We start from the raw sequence: 26,933 nt of genomic DNA on the forward strand, positions 1-26,933 counted from the left end.
TTGTATGTTTGTTTAAAAAAAACAATTTTTTTGTTTGCTCTTAATGAAAATTTTGAAAAGTGCAAAGTGGAAATGGCACCCGTTTCGTAGAATGACTCGCGTACGCTTTTAATAGGGATCCTATGCACACTTTTATAAACGAGACCCCTGGTCTGTGTGAAAGCCACATGCCACTATGTTGCTGTCTGGGTAGGAGGAAAAGGCTTAATGTGTTATTAAACTATTAGCTAATCAGTAACTACTGTTTTTTTCATACCTCCCAGAGAACTAAGAACTACTAAAAAATTAATGGGAATAATGCATTGTGTATAATTAATTCTAAAGTAAAGGTCATGGTAACACACTAGTAATGATTAAAGTATTACCAAAACCTAAAAAAGTGTTTTGATTATTCTAAATGTATGTTTCTTTATTCTTTGTGTTCTATTTTTTGCTTTTAATGTACATCACTTTTGTAAGCCTGTGGCCGTTTTTAAATGTGCTTTAGAAATAAACACACACACAAAAAGCTGTCTGGGAGGGTGTACAGCAAACAACCTAAAAAACAGAACTAAGTTTTTGTAAGCTACCGAACCATAAAAGCCACCCTTTAAGGAGAAAAAAATTGCATACAGGCAATAAGACATGAAGCATATGCAGGAAGAATGCATACATTTTGGGATCCTGACACTCAGTGTTCCTCAGTATGCCTATCTGTGCAGTAAAAATTTTGTCACTAGTAAGTCAAATATCCAAATGTCAATTTTATATATTTTATGTCCTGTTGCCGATTACATTCGTAGTTCACAGAGTAATATGCACGTTGCACTCTTTCAATTGCCTGTATCCACTTTTGTGTCCTTAAAAGCTTGCTTGTTTGTTTGTTTGTTTGGGGTTTTTTTTCAGCTTTTGAAAACGTATGTGTTTTTGGTTCTGGGTTTTTTAGCTTGTTTGTTGTACACCCTGTCACATAGCAGCTTTGTTCTGTTTTTTTTGTAAGAAGTCAGACACACAATAAAGGGTGGGGAGCAAACATGAATAAAAAATGCTTAAAAACATAAAGTCCATACAAAAATAAAAGACAGAAACACATACATGCTTCAAAACTGAATTTAATTGTAGATAATTAGGAAAATGAACTTATCAAGGACTGACCAGGCTGAACAAAGATTTAGTTATTAGCTATGATGCGTTTGATCCAGTCAGTGTAGCGACACACCTCAGTATAAACCCCAGGAAAGCCTGGCTGAGCACAGCCATCGCCCCAGGAAACAACACCTTTTAGTTTACTGTTGCACACTACATGGCCACCAGAATCCCCCTGAGAAGAAAATTGGAAAATGAAAAGGACAATTTTGTGTTTTTATAAAAATATAAAATCCATATAAAGAGGAAGACTAAGTGACATACCTGACATGAGTCTTTGCCTCCCTTCATGAATCCAGCGCAGAACATGTTTTTAGTTATTCTCCTGCCATATGCACCCTTACACTGCTTCTTTGAGAGTACAGGCAACTTCAAACACTGCAGGACAGAAGCAGAGCCAGCTGGAAAAACAATATGAACAGCGCTACAACTTATTTTTTTACGTATTACTGAATGCATGTTTTTATATCTGACAATATCATATTAAAGTTTAGGAAGATTTTCAATACTTCGCCATCTCACCTCCAGTTTTGCCCCATCCAGACACTAAGCACTGCTCCCCTGCAGAAGTGCAGTTGGTTGTCAGAGGGATTGGCTTTACATACTTGTTGATGATGGCAGGCTTTCTCAGCTTGATCAGCATGATATCGTTGTTAAGAGTTTGATCGTCATATTTCGGGTAACGAAATACCTTCTCCACCCCGATCTTCTGCTCTGTGGCTTCTTTAACAAACTTTTTGTGCTTTCCCAGGTGGACAATGAGACGTGAAAATCTATTTGACAAGGAACACATATTTTACCAATGCAGTGTTTATCAGAATATTGACTAACTACATATTAGGTCTGTAGATAGTCTCAAATGCATAGCTTTAGAGACTGGTTATGCCACGAAAATTACAGATAATAAAAGTTGTGCATTAGTATGGTATGGTAAATGAATAAAAATGTGTTGATTTATTTCTTGAAGCCAGAAAAGAGTCATGTTTAAATGCTGTACACAAATTTTTTTTCAAAACTAAAATATTCAAATACAAGAGCTGAATGCCAGTGGTTGGTAGACTAATGAACTCTCATCTTTATTACAGGTTTTATTTTTTAGTGTACAGATTTATTTATTTATTTTTTTATTGAATACTTTAAGACTTAAAAAGGGAAGTTATATACTCACGCGAAGTCGCAGTGAGCAGCAGACACAACCCATCTTTTCTTAATCAAAGATCCTCCACATTCATAACACTCATCTGTAAGGTACACTTGCCAGGGCTGAGAGTGGGGCGGACATTCATAACCTCCAATGATTTTATCACCTGTGCTGCAAACTTCATTAAAAAATGAATTGTTCTTTTATTAATGTGATTTATAATACATGTGTTCGATTAAAAGTGTAGACATAAACTAAAAATTGTCATAAATAATGACTAATAAGAGAGCTCTACATACCCACAGCCACAGCCAGCAAAGTGAACACAACAGTCTTCATTGCAGTGGAGGAGAGAAGGACCGCTCACAGCTTTAGAGCACTTCTGCAAAGTTCAAGACCAGCATTCATGCTTTTAAGCGATTGTTTTAACACACCTACAGAACCTACAGAACAACCAATAAGATAACAACAAATGATACGGAAGTAACAATGAGCATGTGAGATGACAGTTCTTATTCAGTTTTCCATAGTCATAAAAAAAAAAAGAGTTGGAAGGAAGCATTGACTAATGACAGTATAAAGCTTACATAAAAACAAATGACCAAAAAGCCTTTTTTGCTTTCTGAGTGACACAAAATTTAATACTTTGAAGACTTTTTATTGTTTTTGTTTTATTGTAAAGTATTGTACAGTTTGTTTACTTAAAGCTTCAATCAATACAAGAGTAAAAAATAGAAATAAAACTAAACAATATTCTCACTAAGTGATATGAAAATGACAAGGCCATTAATAGCTAGCTTAAAGCAGTGATTAATGTTAGCGTCCGATATTAATGCTTACTAAACCAAGTCCTTTCAGATAACTGTTTGTCTAAAATACACCACTAACCAGGAACACAAGGGTCCACAGGAAAATGAGCCAAATCATGCAATTCAGTGATTAAACCAACAAAAATCATCACACTTTTTAAAAATTGTACAATCAGAGGGCATTTGATTTGCAGTGCCTGACTGTTACTCTTAATCTTAATTCGTATTTTAACACGAGGGTGTCCTAAGTTTGTTACCCATGGCTTTTTGATTTTTCCAATATAAAGTGTCAATAAAAAAGAAAATATGGGGCTGCTGTTTTAGTTAAAATCATTCCAGACAATTTATGAGCAAAGAGCGATGCCTTTATAATCAATGAAGCTGATATCACTTTAATTCAGCTGCAGCACAAGCTCACTAAGGGTCTTCACAGCGCGCTCACACAAATACACATGGGAGCATTTGAAAGCAGCGTCAGATTGAGCTGATATTCAACTCTACCGGTACTGCAGAAAGACTGGTACTGTTACGTTTTTAAAATTTTAGTATTGACTTTCTTTTCATTCATTTCTACAGTAATGTATTAGGTAAAAGATGTGCTTGAATTGTATAAAAAGCACTAGAAAAAAAGCTCACCTTACAGCTACAATTTTAGAATATAGTCATAATCTCTTTTGTGACTGAAACTGAAGTGTGGGTTCAGTTTAGTCATCCATTGCAACAAAACCACTCTCAACCTGTGGGTAAACATTTGGCCTCTTCCCCTTGATCTTCCCCAATCTCTTCCCCTTGATCTGGGTTTGTGGAGGCTGTTTTGTAATTTGGTGGTAGAGTTTAGAGAATTAAAGAAAGAAGTGGAAATGTTTGTCACTGTTACACACTTATACACGTCTGGTTTCCTTGTGGGGACTCTTCATAGACATAATGGTTTGGTAACACTTTAGAATACTGTTCAGTAGGGGTGTAACGGTACACAAAACTCACGGTTCGGTACGTACCTCGGTTTTGAAGTCACAGTACGGTACAGTTTTCGGTACAGTTTTCGGTACAGCAGGGGGAGAGAAAACTAAACATAAAATTGCTTTTTTTTATTATTAAACAGAGGTTTACTGAACAAATTGTGTTTTTGTCTTTAAATATATTAAATTAAATTAAAACTAAAAGTTTCTTAAGGATAAAAAAAATGATCTCTGCTAATGCTATAAACGATGTAGGGAGCCCTAACTTGAAAGAAGCCCAAACTATTAGCCTAAATTCAATTGCTTTTTATTTTTAGATATAAATAAATAATCAACACTCAAATAACAAATTGTATGCAAACCTGTAAGCTGCACCTAAGGCAGTTTTTGCATTAACTTCTAAATGTTTTTACTCCAATTCGTTGTTGAAATATAATCATTTCTACACAGTGGCTGTTATTTTAACATTAGATTTATTTAAACATACATTAAATAGCCTAATCAGGATATCACTAAAGGATTAGGTAAAATAATGAATATATTGGCTAATACAGTGCATATATTAAGCGAAAGAGTTCATTTCTCTAGCGAACTAAAAAGCTGTTAACACTGAATGGCTTTTCTGAGGTAAATGCATCATGACATATTGTTGAATACGGACGCTTTCTTTGATGTCTTTCCACCGTTGAAACACTGAATGAGCGATTACATGAGATATGACCGTTTCAGTAAGTTGTACTGAATCTTGAAACATACCTTCAGATGTTCTTTCATGTTTATTCTGTAACTAGTATTAAGGAGGAAGAGATGAACACATTCACTTGCGCTCCGCGCTCGCGCTGCCGGTTGAACTGAGGCGCCTGTACAGTGATCGGTCACCCCACATCAAAGCACGTCAAAATGGCATTTTCTGTTTAAACTTCATGATTTCGTGGACAGAATTTGAAGGATGATACTTTGTTTATTATCGAAAGTAACAAAACGCAGAGCTTATTGCGGTTATTGGTGGTGAATATTGGTTGCAATGTAATGCTTCGGTACACACGTGCACCGTACCGAAAGCCCTGTACCGAAATGGTTCGGTACAAATACGTGTACCATTACACCCCTACTGTTCAGTCATTAATGAATAACTACACAGGAACAAATGAGTAATGCATTATTAACACTCTAGTAACTACTCTTAACTAACAAGAAACTCTGATTAATGAATTAATAAGTAAGGAATAGTGCTCAGTTGAAGGTGATTGTTCACTATTAACTAATCAGTAACTATTATGAATATTGAATTATATGAATTATAATATTCATATATATTGAATTATGAATATGTAAATCTGTTAATCAGATTAACTGGATATAGCTACATTAAGCTTAATATTACAATCAATTAACCTGTTGTCCAGTGAACACTCGAACAAATCGATTATTAATTCTAAGAAATGTTCATTTCCAGTTTATGGAAAAATAACATTCTTATTGTACCGTGCTACTTAGAGCATGTAGTCAGGATCTAAATCACTTAAGAGGCAATTTATTAGCAGATGTAGTCAGAACCATACAGGTATTGTGCACAGTCTTTATTAACTAACTCACAAACGCATAACTAAACTAACAAACACATAACATAACATACACAAAGGTCACACACATACGTAGGTCAGAATGAGTAATGATAGAGTTGAACTGGAAGAGGTACTGTTACTAGTGCTATAGGAAAAAGTCAAAGACAAACTGGAAAGGAATCATCAGTTTCTTCAGCAATAGCAAAGGTAAGTTTTACAAATCAATACTAAATCACTGTGTAGTATTAAAATGTACGATACTTGCAAGATGCCTTTAGGCTGAGGAGCTCGGATCTGCAGGTTGAGGAGAGATCTTGAGGATTTCGTCTGAAGTTGTTGCCAGTCTTTACTATATTGGATGTTGAGCACATGGCTGGTTTGTAGGTTGAGGCCTGCAAACTTACAGGCCTTGGCCTGGAGAGGCCAGCAGCAAGGAGGTCCGTTCAGTTGTCCAGAAGAAAAGCAAAGGAGACGGAGTGGCATTGTTCTCTAGCTTTTAACCTGTGGTCAAAGTCCAACCTCTTAAAGTTGATGTAGCCAATGAAGGTGTTGTATTTCTGTGTGACAACACACCTCCTGTCAGGGCATTTATGACCAAGAAAGATTACCAAGCTGAGTTTTTGAACAAGAACTATTAAAGATCATTGTAATACTGATGTGTTGCACAGGTATGGACATAACATAAATTACCAAATAGGAATCGAAAGTTGGAGTCCGTAGATATCAAACATGCTACCCATGTGATTTCAGATAACTATACATTGCAGCTCTGGAAAATTAATACCAAAATAGTTCAAAAGAGAAAATGAATACATAGAATAGAGCCTATAAAAGGAAAGTCATGAGATGGGAAACTTGGATACATAGGATTAAGAGAGTTTATTTGTCCTTCTCAGAAAGAATGAGTCACTACAACATTCTTTCTGATCGTAAAAGTACCATGTATCTGTAATAGGACACCTAGTTCTGCCTGTGTGTTTTAGCTACATTTGGGAGGTTGGTTGCAGTTTTAGGGGGATGGGTTCACAGAACTTTGATAGAGTGAGTTCATGGGTAATTCATTAAATATAATGAATAATTGTGTGCCTGATTGGTTCAGACGCTACAGTACACACACAGTTCAGTAAAATACGGGAGTGACAACCACATTGTGCAACCGTATTGACTCCCGAAAAATACAGGTATTGACAACCGCATATACAGAAATTCTATGCAGTGTGTATGGAACCAAACTGAACAACTAGTTGTTAATGACGTTTATGTGCACCGGTGTAATGTTTGTCTCTCGTGTATACGCGGCGAATCACAGGGAAAGCACAAGCCTATCCAAATGCTTTATGCTGAAAATCGCAAAAAAACGCTGAAAATCGTGTTCCGTACACACATGTAACGATAATTTAGGGGATTCACTCTCACATTTAAATGCGGTTGTCACTCCTGAAACTTACAGTGTGTACGTGGCCATAGTTATTCCTTTTGATGGATTTGATAACACTTGAGTAATTACTAGTGGGTTACCATGATCTTCACTTTAGAATACTGCTCCAAATAATTAATAGTTCCTTTAGAATTATGTACATTACATTTACATTTACATTTAGTCATTTAGCAGACGCTTTTATCCAAAGCGACTTACAAATGAGAGTAGTAGAATCAATTAAATCAACATGAGAACAACAGTGTATAAGTGCTGAGTGAAGTCACAGTTATGTCAGTAAAGTGCTCATAGCGAATTATTTTTTTTTTTTTTTTTTTTTTAAATAAATAAATACACAGATAGGAGAAGAATATTAGTCAAGGTAAGTGCTACTACTACTGGGTCAAGTGCTGACGAAAAAGATACGTCTTTAGCATTTTTTTGAAAATGGCTAGAGACTCGGCTGCTCGGATAGAGCGTGGTAGGTCATTCCACCAGCCAGGAACAGTCCCGGAGAAGGTCCGTGAGAGTGATTTTGTGCCCCTATGTGATGGCACCACAAGGCGCCGTTCACTTGCAGAACGCAGGTTTCTGGAGGGCGCGTAAGTCTGAAGTAGTGAGTTAAGGTATAGCGGTGCAGAGCCAGCTGTCGTTCTGTAAGCAAACATCAGAGCCTTGAATTGGATGCGAGCAGCTACTGGCAGCCAGTGCAGACTGATGAAGAGAGGAGTGACGTGCGCTCTCTTCGGTTCGTTGAAGACCAGTCTTGCTGCAGCATTTTGGATCAGTTGTAGAGGCTTGATAGTGCATGCTGGAAGGCCAGCCAAGAGCATTACAGTAGTCCAGTCTGGATAGAACAAGAGCTTGGACAAGAATTTGTGTGGAATGTTCAGATAGGAAGGGTCTAATCTTCCTGATGTTGTACAAGGCAAATCTGCAGGACCGGGTCGTTGCTGCAACATGATCTGTGAAGGTTAGACCAGCATCCATCACCACTCCAAGGTTTCTGGCTGTCCTGGAAGGAGTGATGGTTGAAGACCCAAGTTGAACTGAAAGGTTGTGATGAAGTGTTGGGTTTGCACCGATCACAAGCAGTTCCGTTTTTGCAAGGTTGAGTTGGAGGTGGTGGTCCTTCATCCAGGCAGAAATGGCTGTCAGGCAGGCTGTGATGCGACCAGCAACCGTCGGATCATCTGGTTGGAATGAGAGGTAGAGTTGTGTGTCATCAGCATAACAGTGATGGGAGAAACCATGATCCTGAATGACCGATCCTAGTGATGACGTGTAGATGGAGAAGAGAAGTGGACCAAGCACAGAGCCCTGAGGTACCCCAGTAGCAAGATGATGTGACTTGGACACCTCACCTCTCCAAGATACCCTGAAGGACCTACCTGAGAGGTAAGACTCGAACCACTGGAGCGCGGTTCCCGTGATGCCCTTCGACATGAGTGTAGACAGGAGGATCTGGTGGTTCACTGTGTCAAAGGCAGCAGACAGGTCCAGCAAGATGAGTACTGATGATTTTGAAGATGCTCGTGCCAGTCTCAGGGCTTCAGTGACTGAGAGCAGGGCAGTCTCAGTAGAGTGGCCACTCTTGAAACCAGACTGGTGGTTGTCAAGGAGGTTGTTCTGTGAGAGATAAGTAGACAGTTGGTTGAATACAACTCTCTCAAGTGTCTTAGCAATGAAAGGAAGAAGGGATACTGGTCTGTAGTTTTCTAAAAGAGCTGGATTCAGAGTGGGTTTCTTAAGCAGTGAGGTAATCCTAGCCTGCTTAAAAGCTGTGGGAAATGTTCCAGTGTGAAGGGAGGAATTGATAATGTGAGTGAGTGCAGGTAGAATTGAGGAGGAGATGGCCTGAAGAAGAGGAGTGGGGATAGGGTCTAGCGGACAGGTAGTAGGGTGATTGGAAAGAATGAGTTTGGAAACATCTGCCTCAGAAAGCATGGAGAAGGAGGGGAGAATTTGTGTGTTTTCAATTAAGATGTTCTTGTCAGTGTGTGGTGTGGAGAATTGGCCGCTGATGGTTGTTATTTTATGTGTGAAGAAAGTGGCAAAGTCATCAGCTGTAAGAACTGATGTGGGAGGGAGGGGAGGAGGGCAAAGAAGAGAAGAGAAGGTTTTGAAAAGTGTTCGGGAGTCATTTGAGTTGTTAATTTTAGTGTGATAGTAGGAGGTTTTAGCATTGGTGACATTAGTAGAGAAAGAAGAAAGGAGTGACTGATATAAGCTAAGGTCAGTAGGATTTTTAGATTTGCGCCACTTCCTCTCTGCAGCCCTGAGTCTAGACCGATGCTCACGGAGAACATCAGAGAGCCAGGGGGCAGAGGGGGTGGCGCGGGCTGGTCTGGTTAAGAGGGGGCAGAAATCATCTAAGCAGGATGATAGAGTGGTGCAGAGAGTGTCAGTAGCAGTGTTAGTGTCCATTGATGAGAATTGGTTAGCGGGAGGAAGTGTGGATGAGACCGAAGAGGATAGATGAGATGGTGAGAGGGAGCGTAGGTTTCGGCGAAGTGACGTGTGGTGGGGTGTGTGATGAGTTGGGGGTCAGGTTGAGTGTGAAAGTAATGAGAAAGTGGTCTGAGGTGTGTAGTGGAGTAACCAGTGTATTGTCGGTGGAGCCACAGCGTGTGTAGATGAGGTCCAATTGGTTACCTGATTTGTGGGTAGCTGAGGTAGCCACTCGCTTGAGATCAAATGAGGCAAGCAGCGTGTGGAAGTCAGCAGCCTGAGGTTTGTCTAGATGGATGTTGAAGTCACCAAGTACTAGCAGAGGAGTGCCATCCTCAGGGAAGGATGAGAGTAACACATCCAACTCCTCCAAGAAGTTACCTAGCTGACCTGGGGGACGATAGACAACTACAACATGAATTTTGGTAGGGTAGGTGATGGTAATTGCATGTGATTCAAATGAGCCATTTTCAGAGAGAGATGGTAAAGGATTGAACTTCCATTCATTGGACATAAGCAAACCAGTACCACCACCCCTCCCAATCTGGCGTGAGGTGTGAGAGAAAGTGAAATTAGAGGAGAGGGCTGCTGGTGTGGCAGTGTCCTCTGGTTTGATCCATGTCTCAGTCAGAGCCATGAGATGGAGATCTGAATAAGTAGCAATAGCTGTGATTAACTCTGCTTTGTTGACAGCAGACTGACAATTCCAGAGCCCAATCGAAATAGAAAACAATGTACTAGGTGACATGGGTAAAGAACGCAGGTTGTTATGGTTGCGCTGGTTACAGCGTGTAGCATGCGATTTACGAGGGTTAGTAATAGTGGGAATTTGGAAGCACATATCTAAAACAAGTCAAAAGACAGACAAGAACACACGGTATAAAGAGGAAAGAAAGAAAAGAGCAATACTCAAGTGCCTTGTCGGTGTCGTTGCTCGGTGGAGTCGCACAGGTAGAGTCGCTGGTCTTTACACTCTTCGGTCTTCACACGAGGAGGGCTTCACATGAGGGCTGCCGCGTCCGCTGCCGCGGTACACTGTGTACTTATACCAGCTTATTACAACGTTAGTTCACTCTCTAATGAATGCTAAATAACAACTGTTTATATACTAAGCTGGCTTTGACCACGCCTTACTGACTCAGAGCAAACGAAACCAAACGCGATTTGCCACGTGACCTCAGTAAACAAGCAGTAAAGCAACTATACAGCACTAAAATCAACTAGAAACGACAGCAAAACACTTACAGTATGCAGATCCTCTTGTAGCTTCAATGATTCTCTCTAATGAATGCTAAATAACAACTGTTTATATACTAAGCTGGCTTTGACCACGCCTTACTGACTCAGAGCAAACGAAACCAAACGCGATTTGCCACGTGACCTCAGTAAACAAGCAGTAAAGCAACTATACAGCACTAAAATCAACTAGAAACGACAGCAAAACACTTACAGTATGCAGATCCTCTTGTAGCTTCAATGATTCTCTCTCGAGTTATTACTATCCAGTACTTTACAAAAACCTCAAAAGTTTACAATGTCTTGAATAGTTTCTAGAGAGTTATCATGTTTCTCAGTTTAGAATACTAATCCAAATAATTAGTAATTTCTTCTGAAGGATTTGGTAATACAGTCATTACTAGTGTGTTACCATGATCTTCACTTTAGAATTAATTATACCTTATGCATTATTCACATTAATTATGAACCTGTATATAGTAGTTCTTAGTAGTTTTCTGGGAGGTATGAAAAAAAAAAAACATTAATGATTATCTAATAGTGAACTACCATATTCAACTGTGCACTATTACTTATTAATTAATTCATCAGAGTTTCTTGTTAGTTAATAGTAGTTACTAGAGTGTTAATGTGTTACTCATTTGTTCCTGTGCAGTTATTCATTAATGATGGATCGTTCTGAAGTGTTATACTGTACAAACTGTATTTTCTATCCCCCTACACTAACCCTACCCCTAAACCTACCCAAGACAGAAAACTTTTTGCAGTTTTTTTTAAAGAAAAACAAAACAAAAAACAAAACAAAACTCATTATGTATGATTTATAAGCTTGTTTCCCTATGGGGACCTCAATTTAGGTCCCCGCGGTGACATGAGTCCCCACTGGGATAGAAAAAACATTTAGGCTACACACACACACACACACACACACACACACACACACTCGCACACACGCACACTGGGCTTTATCATACACCCAGCGCAATGAGGCACCAGGCATGATGCAAGTGTTTTTTTACATCGGCGGCAACAAAGGCAACGCAGAGATAGACGTGGTATGTTCGCCCTTTAAATCAAAAAAGAGATCAGAATGGGGAGTTTCTGGTGCTTCCCATGCGAAGCCTGGAAGAGGAGTCATTTCCAGTATTTTAGGATGTCTGCGCCAAAATTTGATGAATTGCTTTCACAAGTCATCCGCTTTCTCCCGGACACTCCCCAAAATCACCGCAACCCGATTGGAGCTTCGCAAAGGCTTGCAGTGACTTTGTGGTACCTCACAACAGGCATCAGCCTGCAGGCACTCTCTGCCATCTACAAAATGGGCACCAGCACTATTTTGTGCATTGTAGAGGAGATGTGTTGTGCCACCTGGGATGCCCTTCAGGGGGAGTACATGGCCTTTCCTTCGAGCAGTCAGTGGCAAGACATAGCGGAGGACTTTTGGAGACAGTGGCAGTTTCCCCTATGTGTCGGGGCGATTGACGGGAAGCATGTTCGCATCAGAGCACCACCACAATCAGGCAGCGACTTCTACAATTACAAAGTTTTTTTTTCTATTATCCTTATGGCAGCTGCTGATGCGAACTATATATTTGTTTACGTCGATGTTGGAGCATTCGGGCATGAGAGTGATGGAGGTGTGTTGGGCCGCTGTGCGTGTGGATCCAGACTGGCACAGGGCAGTCTCAATCTACTGCTCCTGCTGTCCTACCGGGCACCACAACGCCCAGTCCTTTTTTTTTTTCCTGGGGGATGAGGCATTTCCCTTACAGGAGAACCTAAAGCGGCCCTATCCAGGTGAGAATAAAAATAATTGATAGCAGACCTGCTCAATAAAATAGCCCAGAAGCAATGAAAAAGAATGCACTGGTCTTAGCTCGTTTATAGATTTGTTATATATTTATTGTTAATAACATTATTTGTCTTCTCATTAAAGGCACGAACCTGCAGGATAGGAAGCGTATTTACAATTACCGACAGGCCAGGGCGAGACGCGTTGTGGAGAATGCCTTCGGTATATTGGCTGTACGCATCCGAATTTTCAGCCACCCGATTGACTGCAAACCTGAAAAAGCGGTGAAGCTCGTGAAGGTGTGCGTGGCTCTCCACAACTTTCTGGCATCCATTGAACGTGCCAGATATATGCCCGCCACCTTTGTGGATGCGACGTCTGACACCGGAGAGGTCCAGCCTGGAGAGTGGAGGCAGCACGTTGTGGGGGACCAGAATATGGTCGACGGACCACATTGTTCGGTCGGCAGCAACAGACCCTCCCGGAGAGTGGCACTTGTCAGGGAGCAGCTGGCTGACTTCTTTTTATCAGATGCTGGCGTGTTTCCCCACCAGTACAGTGTGCTACGATTGGGTAGCACTGACCAATAAATTGATAAAAGGTCGCTTTGAAGCATGAGTTTTTTTTTAATTAGTTAATACTTTACACATTTTAACTAATATGGCATTGTGAAAACCAAATGGTGACAGTGTAATTCATTTTCATATGAAGGCTACTGAACTTTAACATGTTTTACACAGAACATGACCTAAGAAATGTCAATAACAAATAACATCAGTAACAGAATGTAGCCTACAATATTGGTAGACAAATTAAGTCGAATTTTAAAAGGGCTCATTCTGCTGCATGAGCTGTTTAATGTCACGCATCAAAATTGCACTTTGTTTCTGTGGGAGATTTTGTAGAAAATGGCACAGGTAATTACAAAAAGTGGTGTGTATGTCCCTCTTTTTGCTCTCTCTCTCTCTCTCGCTCTCTCTCGCTCTCTCCCCCTGTTGGAGTGGATGTTGGGAAGGGTTTGTGTTTGAGAGCGGTTTGCTGTCGTGCGTGTTTTCTATCTTATTTTTTCTGTATGTGTTTTTTCTTTTTTCTTTTTTCTTTGTACATTTAGCTGTGTGTAAAATTTAATATTGGGTTAAATTTAGTAGCGTGCCGTGCTTTTGCACGGTCCGCCTAGGAATGGCGTCCACAGGTGGAAGAACGCCATTATCTCTGCGTCATGGTTTCAGGTGTGTGCCAGAGTCTAACGCTACAGTTGAGGATGTACTGTTGGCGGTCGGTGAGCAGATAGGTTATGAAAATATAGTTTCGGCTTCGAGAATGAATAAAGCCGTAGTTGTGTTTCTTAAAACGGAATCGTTGGTTAATAAGGTAATTGAAAATGGTCTGTGGGTGAAAGAAATTTTTATTACCGTCACTCCGCTGTTTGCACCAGCAACAAAAGTGATTATATCAAACGTCCCTCCGTTCATTGAAAACGAAGTCATAGTGAGAGAACTTGCGAGATTCGGAAAAGTTGTAAGTGAGGTCAAAGCGGTTTCTTTAGGATGTAAAAATCTTGCGCTCAAACATGTAATATCTTTTAGGAGACACGTGTTCATGTTTCTGAATTCTCCGGATAAATTATTGGATGTATCGTTTAGGGTGATGGTGATAGCTCGTACATGATTTTTGCAAGTACGGAGAGTTTACGCTGTTTTGAGTGCCGGGAATACGGCCACAAAAGAGACTCGTGTCCTCAAAAGAAAATTTTGGACCAAGCTAGGACAAGTGAGACGGAAGAAACATTGGTGTGTAAAGACGTGGAGGTGAATCAGAAGCCAGGAGAGGAAACATCAGGCTCGGAAGAGGGTCCTGTGGCTGTGGCTGAGACGAATAAAGACAATGGATTGGAGGTGAGTGAGAGCGTTGTGAGTAATCTAAAGCACGCTGACAATGAAAAGCCGAGTTGTAGCAGTGTAAATGGTACTGCACATGTAAAAGAGAAGTTCGTAGATAGTGATGTAGGCTTACACGTCAGTGGGCAGCTGTCTGCGAGTATAGAGGAGGAGGAGGAGGATGTTGAAGTCATGATGCAGAGTCAGGATGATATGAAGGATGATGAGAGAGCGGGGTAAAGTTAGTTTTAGGTTTGATATTCGCCGCATATCCGCCTAAGCTGCTTTAGGGACCATCTACAAATTCACGACACAATTCCGTCTGAATTAATGTTTACAGGGCTACAGTAATCTAGTGGGCAAACTGACTTAATATATTTTGCCAATATCTCGCTTTAGACAATACCTCCCCTAATGTATATATACAGTACACAGATATTTAAAAAAAAAAAAAAAAATCACCTAAAGGTTTTTTTTTATGTTCCAAAGCTTGTAGTACCTTCATAGTGACCTGACTGACTTACTACAGGTGAAATATTATCAATTTATCCCTTACTGTATGTACAGTACTCAAATATTATTAGAAAAATCACTACAGTAATTCACCAAAAGGGTTTTTTCACGTTCTAAAGCTTGTAGTACCTTCCTAGTGACTAGACTGACTTACTACAGGTGAAATTTTATCAATTTATACCTTACTGTATATACAGTACACAAATATTTCTAGAAAAATCATTACAGTAATTCACCAAAAGGGTTTTTTCATGTTCCAAAGCTTGTAGTACCTTCCTAGTGACTAGACTGACTTACTACAGGTGATATCTGACCAATTTACCCTTTACTGTATGTACAGTACACAAATATTTCTAGAAAAATCATTACAGTAATTCACCAAAAGGGTTTTTTCAAGTTCCAAAGCTTGTAGTACCTTCCTAGTGACCTGACTGACTTACTACAGGTGAAATATTATCAATTTATCCCTTACTGTATATACAGTACACAAATATTTCTAGAAAAATCATAACAGTAATTCACCAAAAGGGTTTTTTCATGTTCCAAAGCTTGTAGTACTTTCCTAGTGACTAGACTGACTTACTACAGGTGAAATATTATCAATTTATACCTTACTGTATATACAGTACACAAATATTTCTAGAAAAATCATTACAGTAATTCACCAAAAGGGTTTTTTCATGTTCCAAAGCTTGTAGTACTTTCCTAGTGACTAGACTGACTTACTACAGGTGAAATATTATCAATTTATCCCTTACTGTATATACAGTATTCAAATATTTCTAGAAAAATCATTACAGTAATTCACCAAAAGGGTTTTTTCACGTTCTAAAGCTTGTAGTACCTTCCTAGTGACTAGACTGACTTACTACAGGTGATATCTGACCAATTTACCCTTTACTGTATGTACAGTACACAAATATTTCTAGAAAAATCACTACAGTAATTCACCAAAAGGGTTTTTTCAAGTTCCAAAGCTTGTAGTACCTTCCTAGTGACCTGACTGACTTACTACAGGTGAAATATTATCAATTTATCCCTTACTGTATATACAGTACACAAATATTTCTAGAAAAATCATAACAGTAATTCACCAAAAGGGTTTTTTCATGTTCCAAAGCTTGTAGTACCTTCCTAGTGACCTGACTGACTTACTACAGGTGAAATATTATCAATTTATACCTTACTGTATATACAGTACACAAATATTTCTAGAAAAATCATTACAGTAATTCACCAAAAGGGTTTTTTCATGTTCCAAAGCTTGTAGTACTTTCCTAGTGACTAGACTGACTTACTACAGGTGAAATATTATCAATTTATCCCTTACTGTATATACAGTATTCAAATATTTCTAGAAAAATCATTACAGTAATTCACCAAAAGGGTTTTTTCACGTTCTAAAGCTTGTAGTACCTTCCTAGTGACCTGACTGACTTACTACAGGTGAAATATTATCAATTTATCCCTTACTGTATATACAGTACACAAATATTTCTAGAAAAATCATTACAGTAATTCACCAAAAGGGTTTTTTCACGTTCTAAAGCTTGTAGTACCTTCCTAGTGACCTGACTGACTTACTACAGGTGAAATTTTATCAATTTATCCCTTACTGTATATACAGTACACAAATATTTCTAGAAAAATCATTACAGCAATTCACCAAAAGGGTTTTTTCACGTTCTAAAGCTTACCTTCCTAGTGACCTGACTGACTTACTACAGGTGAAATATTATCAATTTATCCCTTACTGTATATACAGTACACAAATATTTCTAGAAAAATCATTACAGCAATTCACCAAAAGGGTTTTTTCACGTTCTAAAGCTTACCTTCCTAGTGACCTGACTGACTTACTACAGGTGAAATATTATCAATTTATCCCTTACTGTATATACAGTACACAAATATTTCTAGAAAAATCATTACAGTAATTCACCAAAAGGGTTTTTTCACGTTCTAAAGCTTGTAGTACCTTCCTAGTGACCTGACTGACTTACTACAGGTGAAATTTTATCAATTTATACCTTACTGTATATACAGTATTCAAATATTTCTAGAAAAATCACTACAGTAATTCACCAAAAGGGTTTTTTCAAGTTCCAAAGCTTGTAGTACCTTCCTAGTGACCTGACTGACTTACTACAGGTGAAATATTATCAATTTATCCCTTACTGTATATACAGTACACAAATATTTCTAGAAAAATCATAACAGTAATTCACCAAAAGGGTTTTTTCATGTTCCAAAGCTTGTAGTACTTTCCTAGTGACTAGACTGACTTACTACAGGTGAAATATTATCAATTTATACCTTACTGTATATACAGTACACAAATATTTCTAGAAAAATCATTACAGTAATTCACCAAAAGGGTTTTTTCATGTTCCAAAGCTTGTAGTACTTTCCTAGTGACTAGACTGACTTACTACAGGTGAAATATTATCAATTTATCCCTTACTGTATATACAGTATTCAAATATTTCTAGAAAAATCATTACAGTAATTCACCAAAAGGGTTTTTTCACGTTCTAAAGCTTGTAGTACCTTCCTAGTGACTAGACTGACTTACTACAGGTGATATCTGACCAATTTACCCTTTACTGTATGTACAGTACACAAATATTTCTAGAAAAATCACTACAGTAATTCACCAAAAGGGTTTTTTCAAGTTCCAAAGCTTGTAGTACCTTCCTAGTGACCTGACTGACTTACTACAGGTGAAATATTATCAATTTATCCCTTACTGTATATACAGTACACAAATATTTCTAGAAAAATCATAACAGTAATTCACCAAAAGGGTTTTTTCATGTTCCAAAGCTTGTAGTACCTTCCTAGTGACCTGACTGACTTACTACAGGTGAAATATTATCAATTTATACCTTACTGTATATACAGTACACAAATATTTCTAGAAAAATCATTACAGTAATTCACCAAAAGGGTTTTTTCATGTTCCAAAGCTTGTAGTACTTTCCTAGTGACTAGACTGACTTACTACAGGTGAAATATTATCAATTTATCCCTTACTGTATATACAGTATTCAAATATTTCTAGAAAAATCATTACAGTAATTCACCAAAAGGGTTTTTTCACGTTCTAAAGCTTGTAGTACCTTCCTAGTGACCTGACTGACTTACTACAGGTGAAATATTATCAATTTATCCCTTACTGTATATACAGTACACAAATATTTCTAGAAAAATCATTACAGTAATTCACCAAAAGGGTTTTTTCACGTTCTAAAGCTTGTAGTACCTTCCTAGTGACCTGACTGACTTACTACAGGTGAAATTTTATCAATTTATCCCTTACTGTATATACAGTACACAAATATTTCTAGAAAAATCATTACAGCAATTCACCAAAAGGGTTTTTTCACGTTCTAAAGCTTACCTTCCTAGTGACCTGACTGACTTACTACAGGTGAAATATTATCAATTTATCCCTTACTGTATATACAGTACACAAATATTTCTAGAAAAATCATTACAGCAATTCACCAAAAGGGTTTTTTCACGTTCTAAAGCTTACCTTCCTAGTGACCTGACTGACTTACTACAGGTGAAATATTATCAATTTATCCCTTACTGTATATACAGTACACAAATATTTCTAGAAAAATCATTACAGTAATTCACCAAAAGGGTTTTTTCACGTTCTAAAGCTTGTAGTACCTTCCTAGTGACCTGACTGACTTACTACAGGTGAAATTTTATCAATTTATACCTTACTGTATATACAGTATTCAAATATTTCTAGAAAAATCATTACAGTAATTCACCAAAAGGGTTTTTTCAAGTTCCAAAGCTTGTAGTACCTTCCTAGTGACCTGACTGACTTACTACAGGTGAAATATTATCAATTTATCCCTTACTGTATATACAGTATTCAAAGATTTCTAGAAAAATCATTACAGTAATTCACCAAAAGGGTTTTTTCACGTTCTAAAGCTTGTAGTACCTTCCTAGTGACCTGACTGACTTACTACAGGTGAAATTTTATCAATTTATACCTTACTGTATATACAGTACACAAATATTTCTAGAAAAATCATTACAGTAATTCACCAAAAGGGTTTTTTCATGTTCCAAAGCTTGTAGTACTTTCCTAGTGACTAGACTGACTTACTACAGGTGAAATATTATCAATTTATCCCTTACTGTATATACAGTACACAAATATTTCTAGAAAAATCATTACAGTAATTCACCAAAAGGGTTTTTTCACGTTCTAAAGCTTGTAGTACCTTCCTAGTGACCTGACTGACTTACTACAGGTGAAATATTATCAATTTATCCCTTACTGTATATACAGTACACAAATATTTCTAGAAAAATCATTACAGTAATTCACCAAAAGGGTTTTTTCACGTTCTAAAGCTTGTAGTACCTTCCTAGTGACCTGACTGACTTACTACAGGTGAAATATTATCAATTTATCCCTTACTGTATATACAGTACACAAATATTGCTAGAAAAATCATTACAGTAATTCACCAAAAGGGTTTTTTCACGTTCTAAAGCTTGTAGTACCTTCCTAGTGACCTGACTGACTTACTACAGGTGAAATTTTATCAATTTATCCCTTACTGTATATACAGTACACAAATATTTCTAGAAAAATCATTACAGTAATTCACCAAAAGGGTTTTTTCACGTTCTAAAGCTTGTAGTACCTTCCTAGTGACCTGACTGACTTACTACAGGTGAAATATTATCAATTTATCCCTTACTGTATATACAGTACACAAATATTTCTAGAAAAATCATTACAGTAATTCACCAAAAGGGTTTTTTCACGTTCTAAAGCTTGTAGTACCTTCCTAGTGACCTGACTGACTTACTACAGGTGAAATTTTATCAATTTATACCTTACTGTATATACAGTATTCAAATATTTCTAGAAAAATCATTACAGTAATTCACCAAAAGGGTTTTTTCACGTTCCAAAGCTTGTAGTACCTTCCTAGTGACCTGACTGACTTACTACAGGTGAAATATTATCAATTTATCCCTTACTGTATATACAGTATTCAAATATTTCTAGAAAAATCATAACAGTAATTCACCAAAAGGGTTTTTTCACGTTCTAAAGCTTGTAGTACCTTCCTAGTGACCTGACTGACTTACTACAGGTGATATTTGACCAATTTACCCCTTACTGTATGTACAGTACACAAATATTTCTAGAAAAATCATTACAGTAATTCACCAAAAGGGTTTTTTCACGTTCCAAAGCTTGTAGTACCTTCCTAGTGACCTGACTGACTTACTACAGGTGAAATTTTGTTTTGTTTTTGTTGCTGCTCACTCTTGTTCTTTGTATAGGAGGATCTTTGTTGACATCTTTGTACGCATGCGCGGAGTGGTTGTGTGGCAACAAAACAAACAGTATGGCGGGCTGTAAAGACGCGACGAGCACTTTCAAGAGAGTTAGTGGGCGAAATCCACAATATATAAGCACTTTAACATCTGAAGACCGGAGGAGGTTTGGAGAGAAGCTCAAAATTTGTATTGGTGACAAAATTTAAGTTATTCAAAGCCCATATGAGATCTGGGATAACAAAAAACGTTGGTCCGACTCGCCCGTGTCTCTCGCCCCTGGACCCTTCACTCATGAAAGATTAAAGGCTTTCAAAAGTCTGGAGGCCTATGATTATTTTGTTTCTCGCAAAGTTGGACCGATCTTTTCTGCCAAACAGAAAGCAGTGATCGTGCTAAAAGCAGAGGTTAGACCTGGCCAAGCAGAATCACAGCGTGATTCGCATCTCCCGTGGGCGATCGCCAAAGAGAACGGCGAAATAATCACTGCTTACTGCGACTGCAAAGCCGGGTAAGTCTTCATTGATCAGTGTTCTTATTTACTTATTTATTGAAAATGTAGTGACTGTTGTACCAATTCAATTGATTCACCTGAATCAGAACGAGTAAACATATGACTCGGTTGATTTGACTCTTTTATTTATTTTTATTTAATCTTCTATAAATACATAGTCACTAAGACTTACCATGAACAAAATGTGCCTCACAAACTCGATCAGAAGCTGCAGGAATCCAGGCTTTCTTCGGAGCGTCCAGGTTCAGTCACCTAATTGCACGCAACCATTTCTTTCGTTTTTCGCTATCCTTTTCGGAGGGAATTCAAAAACTTTTTATCAGGTCCCCAACGAGCCGTACAATCGACCACACAGCAAGAGTGAACCATCCTCTTCTCTAAATCCTCCTCCAAACGTGCAAAACAATCAAATTACAGGTATCTAGCGGTGTTTCTTGCCACACGACTCCCATGATGCAACGCGACAAACATAAACAATTACGTCACAAAAGATCCGCCTATAGTGTCACCTGATCTCTTGTGTACTGTGCTCCAGTGTTCCCGCTGTGTTTGGACTGCCTGTCGTTTGTGGATCACATTATCACTGGATTTCTGTCTTGCAATTCATTCATCCACCCATTTTAGTCCCTGCGCTACCGAAGACACCATCAGCACCCACGACCTCCTTTGTTACTCAGCTGTTGTTCACGTTATCTTCCTTAATAAATATTTGTATGCTTGCAACTGAATCTCGAGTCATTTAACGTGACATTTTCTCATTATATTTGTATTTATTGCATACTGAAATTGGTTAACCCCCATGTTAATATTTTATTACATAATCAATCCTTGACAAGTTTACCACAAGTTAACACAAATTAAATTCAACTTGCTGAGTTGCATCAAAATGATATTGTCAAAACAAAAACAAAAAATATAGGCAATATTAAGATCATTTAGCATTTCCAATTATTTTAGGCCTTTTCCATTCTATTCTATTAATATTTGTTTAGGCTACTTTTATTAATAAATTAATATTATAATATGCCACATTTCATCCTCAGTAATTTCATAGCACATTACCCCATAACTGACGTGCTGTTAAGATAAGATGTGAAGAAAAGATTAGGCTACTAGCCTATTTTCCTTTAGATTTTTTTTTTTTAATAAGATTTGTTTTATTATACAATGACATTAATTAGGCCTATAATTTAAATGAGTAACAGTGTTTTTTTTTTTTATGTACGGGCCACAAGAGAAAAATATGGTCCCACTTTATATTAAGTGGCCTTAACTCATATGTACTTGCATCAAAAATAAGTACAATGTACTTATTGGGTTCATATTGAATTGTAAAACACATTTGCTGCTATTGAGGTGGATACGGGTAAGGTTAGGGAAAGCTTTGGTGGGATGGGTAGGTTTAAGGATAGGGGTAAGGGTTAAGGGATGGGTCAATAGTGTAATTACAAGTGTAATTATAGAAATTAATATATAAAAAACTAAATATATTTTATTTGAATAACATTATCTAAGTTGATTTATCATAAGAACATAATGTTTTGATAAATCATGAAAATCGTTATCTAAATATAAAAGAATGTTCTACAGAATTAAATGGAACATGTGGGGGGAAAAATAATAAAAAGTTAACTTGTACCCTTACCAACAATGAATGCTAATGAAAAAGTTTTATGTAAAAGTAGTTTTGTAATTACTTTTTTTTTTTTTTTTTTTTGTTAAAGAACAATTTAATTTAGCCTATCTATTTATTTATTTATTCTTTGGGCCGGGTTTTAAAAAAAAATCTGAAGTGCCTATGCTTGGCTTTTAATTTGAAATAAACAGTGTATCCGAGTTGCTTTCGCGATCGCATCGATCGAGTAAGGACGTACAGTTAGTACTAATTAGCCACCTGGTCAAATACCTAAAAATTGGTTGTGAGATAGCGTTGATTATTCCGCTTATATTAGGCTACTGCAAGTGATAAGATTATATATAGGCTATATATTTGTAATATTTTGTAATTATCATAATTTTTCCTGCAATGGTTTTTTCCCAGCTTCTGCATTTTTCTGTCTTTTCTTTCGCGGTCAGAACAGGTGAGTAAAACAACAATTTCGAATCTTGACAGAATTTTATTCATAAGATAGTGAATTTACATTGACACTGCAGGTTAGGGTAGACAAAGTGATGTTGAGCTACAGCTTTCGAGAAGTAGGCATAGGCTAAAATAAAGACATTTACAGCTATTAAAGTGAACTTCACCTGTAGGGCCTGGCGCAAAAATGAGGCATCGGCATCTCACAGCGGCATTTCCAGCAGCATGGACCTTCTTCGGCATTTTGGTCAAATATTACCTGTAGTAAGTCAGTCTAGTCACTAGGAAGGTACTACAAGCTTTGGATCTTGAAAAAACCCTTTTGGTGAATTACAGTAATGATTTTTCTAGAAATATTTGTGTACTGTACATACAGTAAGGGGTAAATTGGTCAAATATCACCTGTAGTAAGTCAGTCAGGTCACTAGGAAGGTACTACAAGCTTTGGAACGTGAAAAAACCCTTTTGGTGAATTACTGTAGTGATTTTTCTAGAAATATTTGTGTACTGTATATACAGTAAGGGATAAATTGATAATATTTCACCTGTAGTAAGTCAGTCTAGTCACTAGGAAAGTACTACAAGCTTTGGAACTTGAAAAAACCCTTTTGGTGAATTACTGTAATGATTTTTCTAGAAATATTTGTGTACTGTACATACAGTAAAGGGTAAATTGGTCAGATATCACCTGTAGTAAGTCAGTCTAGTCACTAGGAAGGTACTACAAGCTTTGGAACTTGAAAAAACCCTTTTGGTGAATTACTGTAATGATTTTTCTAGAAATATTTGTGTACTGTACATACAGTAAAGGGTAAATTGGTCAGATATCACCTGTAGTAAGTCAGTCTAGTCACTAGGAAGGTACTACAAGCTTTGGAACTTGAAAAAACCCTTTTGGTGAATTACTGTAATGATTTTTCTAGAAATATTTGTGTACTGTACATACAGTAAGGGGTAAATTGGTCAAATATCACCTGTAGTAAGTCAGTCAGGTCACTAGGAAGGTACTACAAGCTTTAGAACTTGAAAAAACCCTTTTGGTGAATTACAGTAATGATTTTTCTAGAAATATTTGTGTACTGTACATACAGTAAAGGGTAAACTGGTAACATTTCACCTGAAGTAAGTCAGTCTAGTCACTAGGAAGGTACTACAAGCTTTGGATCTTGAAAAAACCCTTTTGGTGAATTACTGTAATGATTTTTCTAGAAATATTTGTGTACTGTATATACAGTAAGGGATAAATTGATAATATTTCACCTGTAGTAAGTCAGTCTAGTCACTAGGAAGGTACTACAGCTTTGGAACGTGAAAAAACCCTTTTGGTGAATTACTGTAGTGATTTTTCTAGAAATATTTGTGTACTGTATATACAGTAAGGGATAAATTGATAATATTTCACCTGTAGTAAGTCAGTCTAGTCACTAGGAAGGTACTACAAGCTTTGGAACTTGAAAAAACCCTTTTGGTGAATTACTGTAATGATTTTTCTAGAAATATTTGTGTACTGTACATACAGTACGGGGTAAATTGGTCAGATATCACCTGTAGTAAGTCAGTCTAGTCACTAGGAAGGTACTACAAGCTTTGGAACTTGAAAAAACCCTTTTGGTGAATTACTGTAATGATTTTTCTAGAAATATTTGTGTACTGTACATACAGTAAGGGGTAAATTGGTCAGATATCACCTGTAGTAAGTCAGTCAGGTCACTAGGAAGGTACTACAAGCTTTAGAACTTGAAAAAACCCTTTTGGTGAATTACAGTAATGATTTTTCTAGAAATATTTGTGTACTGTACATACAGTAAAGGGTAAATTGGTCAGATATCACCTGTAGTAAGTCAGTCTAGTCACTAGGAAGGTACTACAAGCTTTGGAACTTGAAAAAACCCTTTTGGTGAATTACTGTAGTGATTTTTCTAGAAATATGTGTACTGTATATACAGTAAGGGATAAATTGATAAAATTTCACCTGTAGTAAGTCAGTCTAGTCACTAGGAAGGTACTACAAGCTTTAGATCTTGAAAAAACCCTTTTGGTGAATTACAGTAATGATTTTTCTAGAAATATTTGTGTACTGTACATACAGTAAGGGGTAAATTGGTCAAATATCACCTGTAGTAAGTCAGTCTAGTCACTAGGAAGGTACTACAAGCTTTGGAACCTGAAAAAACCCTTTTGGCGAATTACTGTAATGATTTTTCAAGAAATATTTGTGTACTGTACATACAGTAAGGGGTAAACTGGTAACATTTCAACTGTAGTAAGTCAGTCAGGTCACTAGGAAGGTACTACAAGCTTTAGATCTTGAAAAAACCCTTTTGGTGAATTACAGTAATGATTTTTCTAGAAATATTTGTGTACTGTACATACAGTAAGGGGTAAATTGGTCAAATATCACCTGTAGTAAGTCAGTCTAGTCACTAGGAAGGTACTACAAGCTTTGGATCTTGAAAAAACCCTTTTGGTGAATTACAGTAATGATTTTTCAAGAAATATTTGTGTACTGTACATACAGTAAGGGGTAAACTGGTCAAATATCACCTGTAGTAAGTCAGTCTAGTCACTAGGAATTTATTACAAGCTTTGGATCTTGAAAAAACCCTTTTGGTGAATTACTGTAATGATTTTAAAGTAATTTCAAATTATACAAATTAGACGTTTTTAAGAAGTTGGGGAATTGACAGACGTTCCCTTAGTCATGCACCGTGATCATGCACTGTGAAAGCGCTTTAAAGCATACATATGCATCTGTAATACCCGTAGGTGGTTTTGAGTGATTTTTTTATGTTGATATACAGAAGTTTCATATTTGTTAAAACTATTTATAGTATTCATATCTCTGATAGATTGTCGTCTTTGTAGTACAGTGGCAAGGGAAAGCGAAAATCCGGCGAATATCAAACCTAAAACTAACTTTACCCCGCTGATGAGAGCTTGTCAGATTTGTTAGATCTCTATAAAGCTGATGATGATTTGTACTCTGTGGAACAGATAAGTGCTTTCTTGGATGAGACTAAAGGGAAAAGGGTAGAGATAGGAGATTTCTTCCCTGATAAGGAAAAGTTTGTTGCTTCTGTAGTGTGGGCACGTAAAACGTACAATCATACTGTGTTATCCCAACAGAAACGCTATAGGCTTAAGAAGTACATAACGACGATTAGACAGGATAGAAAGAATGTGAATGAAAGAAGAGTTCGAGGTAAAGCTAAATAGACAGTAGGGCTTTATACATGCTTTTGTGTGTGTTTTTTCTTCTTTCCTGCTTTTCTTTCTATTCTTTCTTTTTCATGGAGTATCTCAAAATAGGTTCTCTTAATGTGAATGGTTTGAGGGATAGGAAAAAGCAGGCTTTAGTTTCAGAATACTTTAATATTAAGAATATTGCAGTAGGTTTTCTTCAAGAAACCCATAGTAATGTGAGTAACGAGTCTGAATGGGGTTTGTGGTGGAAGGGAGAATATGTTTTAAGTCACGGCTCTAATGTTAGTGCAGGAGTTGCGATTCTTTTTAATCCAACTTTAAAAATAAAAATTGTATGATATAGAACCTGGAAGACTACTTTTAGTAAGATTTGAAATACAAAATTTTCATTTTCTTTTTGTTAATATATATGCTCCTAATGGGGGAACAGAAAGGGTTCTTTTATTCGAGAAATTAGGTCGTGTTTTAAAAACTCTTAGTTTAGGAGATATAATTATAATGGCAGGAGACTGGAACTGCACCTTGAATTTTAATATAGATAGAAATGCTGAAGAACCTCACCAGAAATCAGCCTGTGTATTATCTAATATGGTAAAAAATTTAAATCTTGAAGATATTTGGAGAATAAAAAACCCAATGCTTAAACAATACACTTGGGTAAAAGTTACAGATGGTAGAGTTCATGCTGCTAGATTGGATCGTTTTTATATTTCTCGCGATTCAAGAAATCGAGTGGGTAATGTTAATATTATTCCAAATATAATTTCAGATCACAAAATAACAATGGACTTTGTCATGTTGAAAGAAAGTAAAAGGAGTTTGTATTGGTATTTTAATAATAAGCTTTTACAAGATAATGTTTTTTGTGAGAATTTTAAATTGTTTTGGGAAATATGGCGAAAGCAAAAAGGAAATTATA

General features: G+C 37.2%; 1 protein-coding gene across 4 annotated transcripts; it reads right to left on the reverse strand.

Moving 5' to 3' along the window:
• Nucleotides 1–1,073: 1,073 nt before the first annotated feature.
• LOC137023134 (trypsin-like) lies at nucleotides 1,074–21,211 on the reverse strand. Of its 4 annotated transcripts, none has more exons than XM_067389822.1 (6): nucleotides 20,903–21,211; nucleotides 2,566–2,648; nucleotides 2,294–2,444; nucleotides 1,648–1,898; nucleotides 1,390–1,526; nucleotides 1,074–1,300 (listed from the first exon to the last, which is right to left on the reverse strand). In XM_067389822.1, the coding sequence occupies exons 2-6, from the start codon at nucleotides 2,603–2,605 to the stop codon at nucleotides 1,151–1,153; spliced, it is 729 nt and encodes a 242-aa protein (XP_067245923.1). In that variant the 5' UTR covers nucleotides 2,606–2,648; nucleotides 20,903–21,211; the 3' UTR covers nucleotides 1,074–1,150. The 4 variants fall into 4 exon arrangements, with proteins under 4 accessions (XP_067245923.1, XP_067245922.1, XP_067245925.1 ...); XM_067389821.1 differs by having other exon boundaries at nucleotides 2,566–2,709; XM_067389824.1 differs by lacking the exon at nucleotides 20,903–21,211 and adding an exon at nucleotides 5,861–6,240.
• Between the last annotated feature and the right edge of the window lie 5,722 nt (nucleotides 21,212–26,933).

Source organism: Chanodichthys erythropterus, chromosome 7, assembly GCF_024489055.1.
Source record: "Chanodichthys erythropterus isolate Z2021 chromosome 7, ASM2448905v1, whole genome shotgun sequence".
Classification (NCBI taxonomy): Eukaryota; Metazoa; Chordata; class Actinopteri; order Cypriniformes; family Xenocyprididae; genus Chanodichthys; species Chanodichthys erythropterus.